General features: G+C 35.2%; 1 protein-coding gene across 2 annotated transcripts; it reads left to right on the top strand.

Moving 5' to 3' along the window:
• The first annotated feature begins 4,377 nt into the window (after positions 1–4,377).
• On the top strand, positions 4,378–14,468 carry LOC122080394. 2 transcript variants are annotated; one of them, XM_042647351.1, is made up of 4 exons: positions 4,378–4,688; positions 11,476–11,541; positions 13,191–13,383; positions 14,243–14,468. In XM_042647351.1, exons 1-3 carry the CDS (start codon positions 4,440–4,442, stop codon positions 13,377–13,379), a joined length of 504 nt encoding a protein of 167 aa, XP_042503285.1. In that variant the 5' UTR covers positions 4,378–4,439; the 3' UTR covers positions 13,380–13,383; positions 14,243–14,468. The 2 variants fall into 2 exon arrangements, with proteins under 2 accessions (XP_042503285.1, XP_042503286.1); XM_042647352.1 differs by lacking the exon at positions 14,243–14,468 and adding an exon at positions 13,561–13,821.
• The last annotated feature ends 1,590 nt before the right edge of the window (positions 14,469–16,058 follow it).

Raw genomic sequence — 16,058 nt, 5'->3', positions numbered from 1 at the left:
TGGGGGGGTGGGGGGGTGGGGGTGGTGTTGCAAGCAACCACCACTCGTTGTGACACTTACAATAGAGGCACACCTAATTTTAACCCTATCAAACCTAAGAGACATATTACCGCGTGGAACATTTTTTGTGGGGAAATGTGGGGTGCCATGCTTGTCAAATCGAACAAGTATTGCCCTAAATGTAAAGTCTCCAATGCGTGTCAATCTTAACTTATCCAATTGAATAGGCCAGAAAATTTACCCGCCTAGCTGCGTTTGGTAATGTTCTAAAAAAAGGTTTCTGGAGTTTTCTCATTCTATAAGAACAAAAAAAAAAAAAAAAGGAATAAGGCGTTTGTGCATTTATGGTGAGTTTTTTTTTTTTTGAACAACGATGGAAAAAAAAAAGAATTTACGGAATGACAAAAGGTAGTTCTCAGTTTCGTTCTAGGAAAAAAAAAAAAAAAGACATTTTGATACTGAAACTGAAATTTCCATTTTTGACACGAAACATCATTTCTGGAATAGAAATGTTATCAAAAGCAGTCATTCAAAATCCCATTTCAATGCATAGAGCTATCTGTGTAACAGACATGCAGAAACCCCCAAATTTAATTAAGGAGCTTATGAATAGGTGTTTGGCTAACCTAACTAGGTTTCTCTATCGCCAAGTGCCTCTCTAATGTCTTTACCCTAGTTTTCTTTGGACCACTGCCTTAAAATGGAAAATTTCATTTTCAAGTGGCTTGGTTGAAACAGAGTTTTTTGTTTTTTTAATTTTATTTTTGAGAATAAATGGAATACCTTGGGTAGTCTTAAGCTTTTAGTAAGCTGCCAAGTTTATTGCGATTTTTTTTCCCCGATAAGAACATTTTCAGTAACATTTTTTCAGTTAAATTGTTTCTGTTTGAAAAAAAAATAAAAAAATTGAAAGTCTAGCTACATTTGAAAATCTTCAGCGGATTTCCAAAGTTTCAAATCCTTGCGCGGAATGGAATGCCCAGAAGGGATATGGTATCGAAAGTCATTCAATGGCCTGCTTTGCTTCTTACAGCCTCTATGAGTTGCAAGTGAATGGGGCTGTTGCGTGGCGAAGAGCTGCTCAAGAAGAAGTTGTAACTGTGGTTGAGCTCGTGCTTTATACCTTACTACGTCTCCAATGATGATGTCATCCCCGAGGAGAACATAAGAATGAAAAATCCTACCGGGGTGTCAAATTTTCTAGATTTTAAAAGACAAGAAATTTTTTGGTTGCAAAAATCTTTGTCTCTTTTACTAAGGAAGGTGATAGGAATATTACGTTTTCTCATACAAAGGCAAACGTAAATCTTAAGAAACGATGTGTGAAGTATGTAGAGATAGTGGGTGATTTTAGACCTACTAAAGTCAAAATATAATTAGTAAATAGTTGTTCGCCAATAGACTTGGGGTGTGTTAGATAAGTTATTTCCCCCTCTTAGGGAGCTCTTGTTAAAGGGTGACAGAATTTCCATAATATCACCACCCGCCATGAGGTTATTTTATTTTATTTTTTTTCTTAGGAGACCTAAATGAGGTTGGACCTTAAGCTTTATATAACTAAGACCTATGATAGGTTTGAGTGGGGGCACCTTAAAACTATTTTTGGGTTTCTAGGGTTTATTAACATTTTTTTTTCCAGTAATGGTTTTATTCTTGGTGTTTAGTTGTGCATACTCTATCAAATTACAAAGTAGTTGTTTTGATTTTTTTGAACCATCTAGGGGTATTCATTAGGGTTGCTCCCCTTAGCCCATACCTTTTATTCTTAGTTGCTATATATATGAAAGGAATTTCACGGTTTCAATCAAGGCTCACTGGAACTGATGCACCTAAGATCTCCCATTTATTCTTTGATGATGATTGACTAATCAAATCAGTGCCAGAATTTGGAAAGAGTTGCAACATGATAGTAAGAGATGGTCTTTGATCTTATGGAATAAGATGTGCCAACCTAAGATTTTGGATGACTTAGGATTTAGCAGTGTTGTTCATAATAATGCTCAATTGACCAAGCTAGTTAGCTGGGCGGTTACTGTCTCAATAGCAGGCATAATGGGATGTAGTCTCGAAGGCATTATAGTTTTTCAAAACATTTATGGGCTGCTGGAACATTAGGGATTCCCACAGAGCTCCTCTAGTCCCACCATTGTTGATTTATTTAAATCTTTAATTAATTATTTTCTCAGGTTTATCTAATCCCAACAATCACCTATTATTATCGAGAGATAAATACTATAGCGGACAAGTTGGAAAAGCATGCGGTTACAACTCGAGGTTCCACTATTTGGGATAATTCCTCTCATTTTATTATCTATGAGCTTGACTGAGAACTCTCATCATAGACCTCAATATCGTTTTGTGTAGCATTTTTTCTTGAGGTTTGGGTCTCTCTTCTACTGGTGTCCATGCCGAAGGTGGATTGGAGACCTAAAGGAAGTTTGTATTCTCTCATTCTTTATTGATTATAATATATTCTTTTGCTGACCTTTAGTAAAAATAAAATTAATATATCGACACCAATTTCAGTCATTGCCATGTATTACATTTGGATCACTTATCATAATTGCCTTTCCAATAATGTAACACCCTCCTCAAATCGAATTTACATGGAGAGAGAATGCTACCTAATAATGCATGTACACACCAATGCCAGCGTCAATAGGAGGATGTGTTTGAGCATATTTAGTGCTGGCAGAGCGATTTTTCGCATCCGCCATGTCTTGGCACAGGTACACGCTATCGGATAACAATGTCTATATATATATATATATATATATATGAGCTTGGTGTTCTCACGTAAAAAACATTAGAGCGGGCAAGAAATGACTGCGCCACCCCCCACCCACCATGCACTGAAAATGCCCCGCATGCCCTCCCATTAACCCATGTGTTTTGAGTAGGCACCCTACCTCATTCTCCTTTTATATATATATATATATATATATATATATATAGGACAGTTAATCGTTAGAATCCGATCCAACAGGGATTCTTAATAAAGTAAAAATAAAGGTTCCTGGGAGATGTAGAAATATGCAAAACTTTCGATCAATATATTTCTATTCTATATCCTTCTTTTTCTTTCCATCCTGATCTACATGTTTTTTCTTAATTTTTTTAATTTTTAATTTTTATTTTTTATAAAGAGAAATTTCAGATTGGGCTTCTATTTTCTTAATTGAATCACAATTCTCACTTGCCTCCATGAGCTATGGCTTTTAAAGAGATTTGCTGCCACAAAAGACCAGTGGAGTCCTACATGGTGTACAGGAGGCAATGACAGTAGGCTATAAAAGAGTAGAGGTGTGGCTTGATGAAGCTGCTGCATTTATCCCGTTGTCGCAGCAAACAAATCAGGCTGAGTGGCGTGTTTCAGCTTTTCCTTAACTGTTAAGAATTTGTGAAGGCTAGCGTGTAATTCGCTTTTGGATAAGTTTAGCATAGAAGATGATTGGAGAAAGCTGGCGGTATTCATCAATCACATGGTTGGACACAGGAGGGCAAGGGATGTTTTTCAAATGAGAGGAGAGAGAATGACACATGTTATGCACCTTGACAAGACCATTTAAGATATCAAAATGGATCTAGAGATTAGATAGGGTCGATATCGATTCATTTTGATCCAAATCAACCCCTATTAACCCCAATCAGACAGATATACCCCTGTTTGTCATTAATTTTTTAATCTTATTACCCTTTGTCCATACCGATCCAATGATACATACTCAGCCAAGAATTAGGTTTGGACAATACTAATACCGATCTGATCTGATTCCTCAAACCATGCCTGGTGGTATGTCCAACATTTTTTCCCTTTAATATGGTTTTAGATAAGGATGTAAATTTATTTTCTTAGTAGTTCATTTTGTTTCCTTCTAATACAAAATCGTCGTCCTTTGAAAAATAGAAAATTAGTTTAAAATTTAAAAAGAGGAGAAAAAAAAGCCTAGAGATCTCTAATTGGTCACATGGCCATTGCACCGGTGCGAAGACTAATTACTAGAGGCACATATACATCTAATTAGGATGCAGGGTGGTCTATACACGAAACTATCACATTGTCCCAAGAAAAAAATAAAATAAAATAAAATAAAATAAAATACAAAGAGGAATAGAAATAGCGATACCCAAAATAGGAATTTCCCATTGTCTTCAGTTCCCGTAGTCGAACTTTTAAGTCTGTACTTTCAAAAACCAAAAGTAACGGTCGAGTAGAAGTTAATTTCATATTTTTGGTATTTTCTTTCTCTTCCAACACTTGTTAAATGAATTGCTTTTTTGCTGTAACCATCAATAGTAAACATTAATTGCTTGCCAAAACCCAACTTAAATTCATTTAGTTTTCTAAATTTTTGGTTAATCCCAACACCTCTCCACCCACACAAGCAAGAGAGAGAGAGAGAGAGAGAGAGAGAGTTGAATGCGAGTCTGCTCCAGAGATGGACAGCAATAGAAAATTAGGGTTACAGTGCTCAGAAAGTGATTCTGATATCAGTTTTTCTGAATCTCTAGGAGAAGAATATGAGATGCAGGTACAAGAGCTACTACTAGGATCAGACTACTTGAAAGCTGAGTCTGAATCTGAATCTGAGTCTGAATTCAGCTTGAAGGATTGGTTAGAAGAAAATAACCAAACAAACATTGAAACTAATCATCAGCAAGATGTGGTTCAATTTGATACTGTAAAGGTATACTTCAGTTTCATCCAACTTCATGCAAAAAAAAAAAAGCATGTTATTTAGGGTTCAATTAATATATTATTAAGTTGTTTAGATCTTCTTTCTCTGCTATTCCTTGTTCTATCTTTTGATTGATTGGCACAACGGAAATAGATCTGCAACTTGAGTAGTTCTTTTAGGTCCTATATTGGTATAGATCATCATGAGAATTTTGAGTTGAACAATCATCCATCTTTTGTTACTTTATAATTCAGTAGTACTCTGTGGGCTTTGTGAACCCTATGTTGGGAACAAAATAAAACTCTATAAGGGTTTGTGAACCCTAGGATGGTGTATGAAGAAATTTTTTCTCTTTTTAATTGCATTTCAAAAGATATTTATTCAGATTTTTTTTTTTAACCCTAACTTAATTTTTGTTTCAGTGGCCATTTCGATCAACGGATCAAAATGAAAATTTCAGATCTAACTTTTTAGTGGGTATATGGATCTATATATATTTATGTACATGTGCAAGTCTTACATGCGGAATTTCAGAAATTTCAGGTGAAATTTGCTGAATCCTGGGAGCGAAAGGCTTTTGCAACCTGTTTCATTTTTGTGTACAGACTAAAACCAACAAAACAAAGCAAAACAAAATTTACAGCTAAGAATACCTTACGTACGATGCCCTTCAAAATTTTATTTATAGTCAAAAAATTTTCATTATGCTTATATGGTAGTGGAATTTTGAGCATAATGTATCTTATGAGACATTAAAAGCTAGCAATGAAATTATGTCGACAAAATATTCCCATTTGTATCTTTATATTCTTGACATTTACTACGATCAAATTATTATTAAATCTTAAATATATATGAAACTATCTTTGCCACCAAAAGTTGAACATTTACATGCAGCAAAATGTCTTTTTTCTAAAGTTCAGCATAGTATATTAATGTAAAATAAAAAGTAATGTACATGGTTTAAGTCTACACATATCCAGACTAATATAAAAAACAGAAATACCCCTCACCCCCACCATTGGCATTGCCATTAATAAACATTCCATACCAATAACAAGGAAGTAGTGTTATGGCTAGCTACATGAACCTATATCTAGATCTTTGCTGAACATCCCAATTGAGTTCAGATGAAACAAAATTAGGAGGGCTTGGCCAGATAGTAGACACTTGTAAAACAACCCCCTTCTTTAGCCAAAATGTCTGCCACATAGTTCACTTATCTGAAACGATGGGTTATTCTCCACGTAATCGTGTTGAAAAAGGGATGTAACACGCTGCCAAAAGTGGAACATTTATAATCTTAAAAATCGGGAACATTCATATTGGCGGATATAGATGCACGTAAGGGTTGTCGGGAGGGTATTGTGGGAAACATATTTAAACCCTACAGGGTTTGTGAACACTAATATGGAGTGATGAATGTTCCAGGCCGGTGGATGAGAACTTTCTCATAATACTTATGACTAATTATAGGAAAAAATGGTTGAGTTAGCTGTCAGCCATATGTCATTTGATTTTTTCAATACAACCCAAATTTGACCCAGTACAAAAAAGCTATAAAGTAGTTTACATATATTGGAATATTTGAATTTGATGAAAAATGAAAGGAAAACTATGGCCTTACGTGATTTTACTTGTAAAGACAATGTTGAGATGGCAAGAGAATTACTATACTAATGCCCTTCAAACTATCACATAAGAAGGCATGCTTGAGTAGGTATTAACAAACATCTTTACATGCTCTATTTGTGCCTGTTTTTACTACATGTTATAAGTAGTCATCTTTGAATTTATATTTGGTACTAACGAAGATGCTTTTGTATTACATGTTAGAAGTTGTTATCTTTGAATTTAGATTCTAGAGTTTATATATATAAAAAACTATACACACACATACAACATACATACAACATGCACATACAAACCATGTTAGTAGTGGATTTTGAGTATAATATTTCTTACAAGATTTAAAAGTTAGTGATGAAATTATTTTGATAAAATATCCCCATATATATATATATATCTTTATATTATTGGCAGTTACTAAGATTAAGTTATTATTAACAGATCATTTGGTGGAGGCACTTGTAGAAATTTCACCTACAATTGTTTCTCGATCTTAGGCTGTCAAAATGATGTGATGAAATCAAAAAGAAGAAATCAAGTCCAAAAATGATTGCTATATATGTTAAATCTTTTATATTCTTAACATTAATTAAGATCGAATTATTACTAATAGTTCACTTGGTGGAGGCACGTGTTGAAATTTCACTTATAGTTGTTTGCTCGATCTTAACCTCCAAACAAAAATGATATAATAGAATCAATATGAAATGAAAGAAAATGTAGTTTATATTGAAACTGGTTTCAAAAAAAAAAAAAATATATATATATATATATATATATATATGTATAACTATTTTCGCCACCAAAAAGTTGAACATTTACAATCTCAAAAATCAACAATACTTTAAGTTATACACTTGACCTCACACTAATGAAACATAATACTTAGGACTAGCTCCTTCAGCCATGGTGAATGAGAATCCATTCATGAATGTGATGGGCCTAGATGTGCATGGGAGCTATCGGGATAGTATTTTTTGGAACATACTTAAATCCTATAAGGTTTGTGAACCTTAATAGGGAGTGATGAATGTTCCAGCTTAGTGGAGGAAAACTTTCTCCTAATCTTTATCATTAATTATGGGGGGAAATGGTTGAGTTAGCAGTTAGCCATATGTCAATTTATATTTTCAATACAACCCCAATTTGACACAGTACAAAAAAGTTATAAAGTAGTTTACACATATTATATTATTTTGAATTTGCTTAAAAATGCAAGGAAACCTATGATCTTAAATGCCTTTACCAGTAGAGACATCGTTGCAACAACAAGATAATTACTATCATAATGCACCTCAACACTAAGCATTCAAGCATATGCCTGTTTCGTACTAACAAGCATCTTTTATATGCTTTATTTGTGCTTGTTTTGTATTACATGTTAGAAGTTGTCATCTTTGAGTTTAGACATGGTACTAACAAACATCTGCACATAGTTTTGTATTACATGTTAGAAGTTGTAATTTTTGAATTTAGATCCTAGAGTTAATAAATATAAAACTACACACACACACAAAAACTCTATTAGTAGTGGAATTTTGAGTATAATGTTTCTTACTAGACTTTAAAGTTTTGTAGTGATGAAATTATGTGGACAAAATATTCCCATATGTATCTTATATTTTTGACATTTACTCAAATCAAATTATTATTAACAGATCAATTTGGTGCAGGCACTTGTTGTTGAACATTTACATGCCACCAAATGTTGAACGTTTGCAATCTTAAAACTCTACAAGGCTTTAAGTCATACACTTGACCATTAAAGAAGCACAATACGTAGGACCGAGTTTTCCTTCAGCCATTCCCATCAAAAGCGGTGGGTTAAGATGTGCATGGGGGCTATCAAGAGATATTCTGGGGGACATACTATAAAACCCTATAGGGGTTTGTGTACTTTAAGATGGAGTGGTGAATGTTCCAGCCCAATGGAGGAAAAATTTCTTCTGTTACTTATGATTAATAATGGGGATAAGTTTAAGTTAGCTGTTGGCCATACGCCAATTGATTTCTTTAACACAACCAAAATTTGACATAAAATAGAAAAGCAATAAAGTAGTTTACATATATTAGATTATTTTAAATTTTCTGAAAAAAATGGAAGGAAAAATATGGTCTTAAGTGATTTTTTTTGTAAAGACATTGCTGAGAAAGCAAGAGAATTACCATAATAGCACTTCAAACCTAAGAATCCAAGTATATGGGCTATCTTATTAGAAGGCATGCTTGATTAGGTACTAACAAACATCTGTACATGCTTTATTTGTGACTATTTTGTGTTACATGTTAGAAGTGGAAAAAATTTCGCTGCTGCCCAGGTTGTAGCCTAGTAGTTGCAACCCCTTAGTAACAGCCAAGGAAATGGAATCCCAATGGTAGATTTGAAAATACTCACCTAAGATGTACTTTTTTACCCATATCCTAGAAATTCCATTCCCTTGGTTGATACCAAGGGTTGTAGGTACTTGGCTGCGACTCAGGAGGTAACCAAGTTTGGTTCATTAGAAGTTGTCATCTTTGAATATAGATTCTAGAGTTGATAAATATAACACACACAAAAGACTGAAATGAGACAAGTTAACTAGTAAGTTGGAAAGGAAACCATCAGGGATGTAAACATCCCTTCCTCAACTTTAGGAATGTTAGAGTCTCTCCCCCATGTCTAACAACCTACCGACAACCACTACCATCGGTTCCTCCCATGCCCTTTCTCTATCCTCCCCGTCTAACCCCCCACGACCCCTTCCACCGTTCCCCCAACCCTAAATTATAGAATTCTCCATCTCTCTCTCTCTTTCTTCCTTTCACCCTTGTTCAAGGCCTTTTAATGCATCCCATATTTATTAAATGTTCTCCTTTCCACACCTCTCCTCTTACTTCATCCAAGGTCCCCAGCACTTCTTTGATCTCTCCTACCCCTTCTACTACAATCCCAAACAACCAGCCTTGGCCCATCCCTCTCCCTTGCCCCATCTTATCCTAATACATTGCCAACTGATAACCTATTCTTACTTCAACCACCCAACTCATGAACCTCCATCTCCAACTCAGTGTTTGACTCGAGATCTACTGCAGGCAGATCCTCTTTAGTCCATCTTGTTGCCCCCCAGTTCCCCTTTGTGTTCATCTCTAGTGTGACTAGGGATGGTTGTGGTTGCTACTGGTTAGTGCATGCTACTAATGCCATAGCTACTAGTGTGATGCAGGAGATGGTGGCCCCACACTTGTATGTTGATCCTAACCCTTGCCCTTATGATCTTTCCCTCGTTGAGGCTTGTCCTTCTCTGGTTCTATGGTCCTCCAATTTGACAATCTCATTGACAATACCATTTACATGATAGATTTCAATCCAGAGTTGCGCATATGGACCGGGAGAGTCCTCCCATTGCTTATAAGAGCTGTCACCGGATTTGGTAATTCCCTCCAAAAAATCAAAGTGGGAAGCAAGCCAAATTAGTTCCACCCAGTCCTCACCCTCCTCAAACGGCCAAAGTTACTACGAGTAGAAACAAGTGATTGCTTGTTTTGAGCGGCTTTTCTTTCTTGTTGATGAAGTAGAAGTGGCATCGGGTTGGTAGCGGTGTGGCCCCTTCGTTCTTTTCACTTTAAGGCTAGGTTCTCTTGTGTTGGCATGGTGTTTGGTTGTTTTGTCAAGGTAGGCTATTATTTTTTTTTTCTTTTGCCGTAGGGACTTTATATTTCTGTCCCCTTCTTTGGGTAATGAATTTTTTAATCATCCAAAAATAACACATAGACACAATGTTTGACACAATTCTCTTTTGAATCTCTAATATTTTAATTTTTCTAATAAAGGAGAAAAGATGTCTATACTGTATTAAAACTGATAGTCCTATAGAATTAGGATGTACATGATACGCATAAAATTTAAATTAGTCGAATAAGCATGTATATAAAATGTGACTTGTGCTTCGATATTATATTTTGCATGAAGGATATGTTACACTCATACATGCATGAGGCTATAATGATGAAACATCTTTATGCATCTACAACAACAATAACTCAACCTTATCCCAACTAAATGGGTCGACTAATCTTTTTAGTTGTTATTACATGAGTCAGTTTTTTGTAGTAGAAGATGAGAAATCTTCGCTACTATTTCTCTTCTGCTAGATTTAACTTATTCTACTTGACAATGGATCTTGGAGGACTAGGCACTGAATTGACTTACATCTTAGTTCAAGGTGATATATTTCTCCTTTAGATTCTTATCTATTAATCATCTTTGGTAAATATTTGATGCTCTTTATCTCTTTCTTTGCATAGTTTCTCACTTCTTATAATCTGTAAGTTGCTTTGATGGTATCAAGATCTTAACCATTGTATTATGTTGTCTACAAAGATTGTAGAATGCTTTGTCGGGGTACCTGTATAAACCCTGATGATACCCAAAAACATTAATGCACACAAGGATTCTCATTTTTTCAAGTGACCTAAACTCAGTCTTCTTCAAATGCATGTTTTTAAATAGACCTAGATGATGTGATTATGGAAACATTTTTAAATAGCCATGGATACCACATGCAAGGTTCAGAAGTGAATCCACAGCAGCATTAATTTCTACAAAACTATGAGACAACAATGTAAACTTGAGATCTATTATAGAAAGTTCTCAGCATCCATTTCTTTGCCAGCCAAGGCAAAGTACACTTGCCTTGGATAAAAGAGAACCCTAGTTTGGCTGCAAATGTTACAAGGTCAGGTAGTCCTTCAACACAAAATTGGTGCAGTATAACTATGAATTTTGCACAGGCAAAATAAATGTTGTTTATCCATCTGAGAATCAGCACTCTTTGAATGCTTAATGAATTTACATTCTCATGTTTTTTTCCTACCAGTTATGAGTGAATATTATAATTTAGCAACTGTTCTCAAAATTGTGCTTTTTATTATTCTGAACAAAGTAGAAGCAGTCTTCTAATTCTACACCACATATTGTGAGCAGGGTGACCATATTGTTTTTTCCTTTTACAAAAGAAGTTTGGCTAGTTTAAATATGTTGGTACCCAGTACATGACTTCTATTTCTACTCAGTTTAGATATTCTCTTCTAAAGTGTGGTTTTCACTAAATTTTTCGACTCTTATTTACTCATGGGAATCTCGTGGTCTAAGCCTATTTTCCTCATTTCAAATGTCTGTACTAAGGCGGAGGACATCGGCAAGGAGAAACGATTTGGAAGAAGATCAGCTAATGATTTGAGCATCAATCTAGTTAAGTATCTTTTCTTCTCTCTCTCTCTCTCTCTCTTTTGATTGAATTTCATTGTTTTTTATAATTGTGTGTATATTTTCTTCTCTTGTGATTGAAATTCAGTATTGATTATAATTGTGTGTTGGTCCAGAGAACTTTTCTTGTCTTGCAAAAGAAATTTAGTGTGTTGATTATAACTTTTGCTTTCAATGTTATAGCTGATTGACAATGAGTGCTGTCTAAGTAAAATCTGGAATCAAGGATTAAAGTATCGGTATCGGTCGTCGTATCGGTCGGCCAAAATTAAGATACGTATCGGATAGTATCGTATCGTATCGGAGATACACTAAGATACGCTAAAGATACACACATAAATTGATAGGAAACATTTTTTTAAACACTTTTGCATAAAGAATTTGTTAAAAAAAACTATTGATAACATGTATTATGCATAAACACTAAATTGAGGGTATCCTACTAAGAATTCAAGGTTTGTAGTTGTCCCATAAATGTAAAATCCTTGTTCCCAACCTTGATTTTCACTTTAGTTAGAGAGAAATATGGCTGACAGCAACTTTGGAACAAAAACCCTTCAAAAAATCGTGTTTTTTCTGAAAAATTACCCATCTTGGCCATTATATGACCATAGCGCACTGTATCGGTACATATCGATACTCACCAATACGTATTGATACTCACCGATACATACCGATATATATCGATACTCACCGATACGTACCGATATATATCGATACTCATCGATACGTGCCAATATATACCGATACGTACCAACACATACCGAACGTACATTTTACCTCAATTTTATAATTTTCATAGTCGTATCGAGGCATATCGTATCGTATCAATGTGTATTGGTGGTATATTGATGCATATCGATATGTATTGTAGGATATATATCGATACGAAAGGATTTTAAAAATTTCATGTATCGTATCGATGTGTATCGTATCGATCGGCTAAATTTAAGATACGTATCGGAGGGTATCGTATTGGTATCGGAGATACTTAAAACCATGTCTGGAATGATAAATTCACTCTCTTGACTGTTGATAGAGAAGTGAAGAAATGAATTGATGAGGAACTCTTGTTTAAGTATTGTGTTTCTTCTTCTTTTTGTTCTTTATTTTCTATTTTTCACTCCATTTATTCAATTGGTTGCATAAATGTGGCTCCTTATATTTTATATGATCTTTTATGGGACGTTCAGGAAAGGCCTGGTATAGATTAGATTGATTTTTGTAGGTTCTTTTTCTTTATGGTGTGTTTTCTTTCTCTCGGCTGATGAAATGTCGAATTTGGAGGTAGGAAGCAACCAGTTGAGTCTTTTTTGTAGTGGTTTCCTTGGATGTTAATCCTATGAAAGAGCAACCTAATGTACGAGGCTCCTGCTATTGTAGGGTTTAGGAGGGGCAAATGTACGTAGCCTTTCCCCTTGCTTTGCAGGAGAGATTGTTTCCAAGATCTGAACCTGTGACCAACATGTTGCAATAATGCAATTTAACCATTGTGCAATATTGAACTTAAAATTTTGGTTTAGCATTTTGGATCCTACAAATATAATTCAATTCAATTTGACCTGATTGCTACCACATTAACATAATCATATCTATGTTTTGAACTTATTTTGGTATTTTTTTAATGCATTTAGGGTTCGGAAGTGGACGACGAAAATGAACTTGGAATGAAACCTAGTAAAAGGATTAAGTTTGACAAAGCTAGTACTAGTACTATTGATTCAACCGATGAGCTTCCAAAATTCTCCTTTTATGGAGAAGAAACAGCAGTTGCAGAAGTCAATAAGGACAATTCCAAGGAGAAAAACAACAATGAAGAATGAACTTGTAAGTGTCTCTTCCTTCTACAATTGCAATTTCTATACTGATCCAATTCAAATTTGCATTTGAAGATAGATGGAACTCTTCTTTTTTGTTAAATGTTGACTTTGAAGACTATAACTTAAATCTTAGTAATTATAGTTAGGGCAAGAGAAGAGAATATATACTACCTTGCTGGTGCAGGTAAGTGCCAGAGAGCAGGCCAATGGGAGAAGCATCTTCAGTGGGGGGCAGCAAAGTCTTTCTACATCCACTGTGTCTAGGCGTGTACCTGTGCCAGTGGGTAGTGTTCTTTCCTTATAATTATATTTAAAAGCAAAATCCATTGTAACATACTGAGGGAAAGGAGGTCAGCGGGGTCATCTAATCCTAAATATTGAAATCAAAGAACAATCTCAATTGAACCTTAAAATGATCCATAATAAATGAATTTAATTCGAAAATCACTTCTAGTAGTCCAATCAAAGTGAATAAAATTATTTAACAGTAATTTTTTTTTTTTTTTTTTTTTTTTTTTTTAATTATGGATCTAGTTTCTTGAAATTATATAGAACCATTAATATTTCTTAGATAAGATTTGGGAAGGAGATTTCTGCACAAAAGTTCTTGAATTTGTAGACCCCACCTCTTCTCCCTTTCCAACAAAAAAACAGAAAGGGAGAAAAGAACCTGTCTGGTAGCCCAAACACAGGCCCTATTAAATGACTGGCTCATCCCTAAGAAAAATGAAAATTCCATTGATGTCGATGTTTTCATGGGCACTCTTATTTATCCTCGTGTCTATGCTAGAGCCACGCTATTTGGTCTTTGGAACATGGACTTATTTTCTCCCATTGTTGCTTTCTCTTTTTAACTATTTGTGCAGGTGAAATGAAGGCCTTGGATCTTGACTGAAAAAAAAAACATTGAAGGCCTTGGAGATAGACAATTTAAATCTCATATATTAATTTGTCTTTGTTTTCTGGGTATGTTTTAATCAGAGACAACTCCCTCTTTATGTCTATAAATAATATTTGTAAGACAAACTCCATTGAGAAACACAAAACATTATAATACAGGCATTTGAATTTTCTATCAATAAGCCAAATCTACATAAGTGTTCTTCTCAAGATAACTTATATGGGTTCTCGAATGGGACATCAGAGTTGCTCTGGTGGTTCGTGACTCTCCTGTTGAAGATTGGCCTTGGGCTGTGGTCTCGAGTTAAAAAACTACCCTGCCCCGCCCCAGATCTGCAGTCTTTGGTGGTGCTGCGCTCTTGATCTCTTGTCTCTTAATAAGTGGTCTTTTATGAGCCCCTCCTGACCCCTATGTGCCCCTATGTGGGCTGTTTTCTTGGCCATCTCGTGGGTTTCTCTCTGACTCCATTGTGAGTCTTTGTGGCCTCTCAGTGGGCTACCTTCCCTTTTTCTTGCACCCAAAAAATAAAGTCAAGAATCAGAATCTTTACGGTTTAGAACTGTTGCTAGCCCTTGGATTGGAACTTGATGATTCATATCAAATGTATGTGCAGGTATGAGCCTTTTGTACATCTAATTGATAGTTGATAGCATGTTTTCTATGGTGTGAAGTCTGAACTATGAAGTGGTTATAGTTCTTAATTATTATAACTTGAATGGCTGCCCATCTATAGGTGTAGTTCGTTAGTTAAATGGAAAAGGCTAGGCACACGGGATGGGGTGCCCTGCCAGTGTTAGTCTCTCCCTTTCTTTTGGAACCGACCAATCCTCCCATTTGTTGAGTCATTAGCTTTGAAAAGCCAGCGGTATACCTATTCAATCGAATATTTATAAATGGAACCACGCCTAGTGTATGATGGTCGATTACTTAACTAGGCTAGTCCCAATCAGGGGTCCTAAAGCGGGAAAACCCGATTAGGTCCCACTGAATTAGCCCGGCCTGACTGATTGATACCCCTAGCCCCTAACTAGAACTCATCCAATATCATAGTAGTGAGAAAAATTCTTATAGGTTGGAGGAGGAAGGAGATAAAGTTGAGGGGTGAATCCGATCTGGCATATTGGATAGTTGGGATTGCTGTAATGGTGAGTCATCTTTTTCAGGTATGTTCACAATATAGTTTCTTTTACTTGTCAACAGGTCCAACCCATATGACACAAATTGATCGATTATTTGTAAGGTTGTTCATTTGGTTAGTAGTTTGGAATTGGAAAATTTCTAGTGTCTCCCAAAATAAGGTTTCTAAAATATAATGTAGAAACCTCCACCAAATCACCAAGTATTGAGTTTAGTGAAAGTCCTGTAGGATGATGCCATCATATTTTGAGAGGCATCAACGTGGTAACCTTAAAATCGGTTTTAAACTTGGACCAAAACGAGAACCAAGTTGATTAGAAGCCAAAATAAGTTTAAATTAATTTTTTTTTTTTATTTGTATAAATTTTTATGGCAAATCAACCCAAATCAGGATAAAATCGAAACCAATCCAATTACAAACCGATACAAGAAATTGAAATCAAACTCAAATTGACCAAAATTTCTTTATTGGTTTAGTTTCTATTTCACCATTCATACATGAAAATTGACTCAATTCAAACTAAAACTAAATGAAAGCAGGCTGATCAATTGACACCCCTAGTGAGGAGTGAGAATATGGGTAAAGAGACCCTTTTTTTTTTTCTTGCTAACGAGCAACCCTAGAACCTACCTAGGTTTACGAT

The sequence above is a fragment of the Macadamia integrifolia genome, chromosome 5, assembly GCF_013358625.1.
Source record: "Macadamia integrifolia cultivar HAES 741 chromosome 5, SCU_Mint_v3, whole genome shotgun sequence".
Taxonomy (NCBI): Eukaryota; Viridiplantae; Streptophyta; class Magnoliopsida; order Proteales; family Proteaceae; genus Macadamia; species Macadamia integrifolia.
Note: the sequence above shows the minus strand (reverse complement) of the source record. Positions and strands in the feature narration are given on the sequence as shown.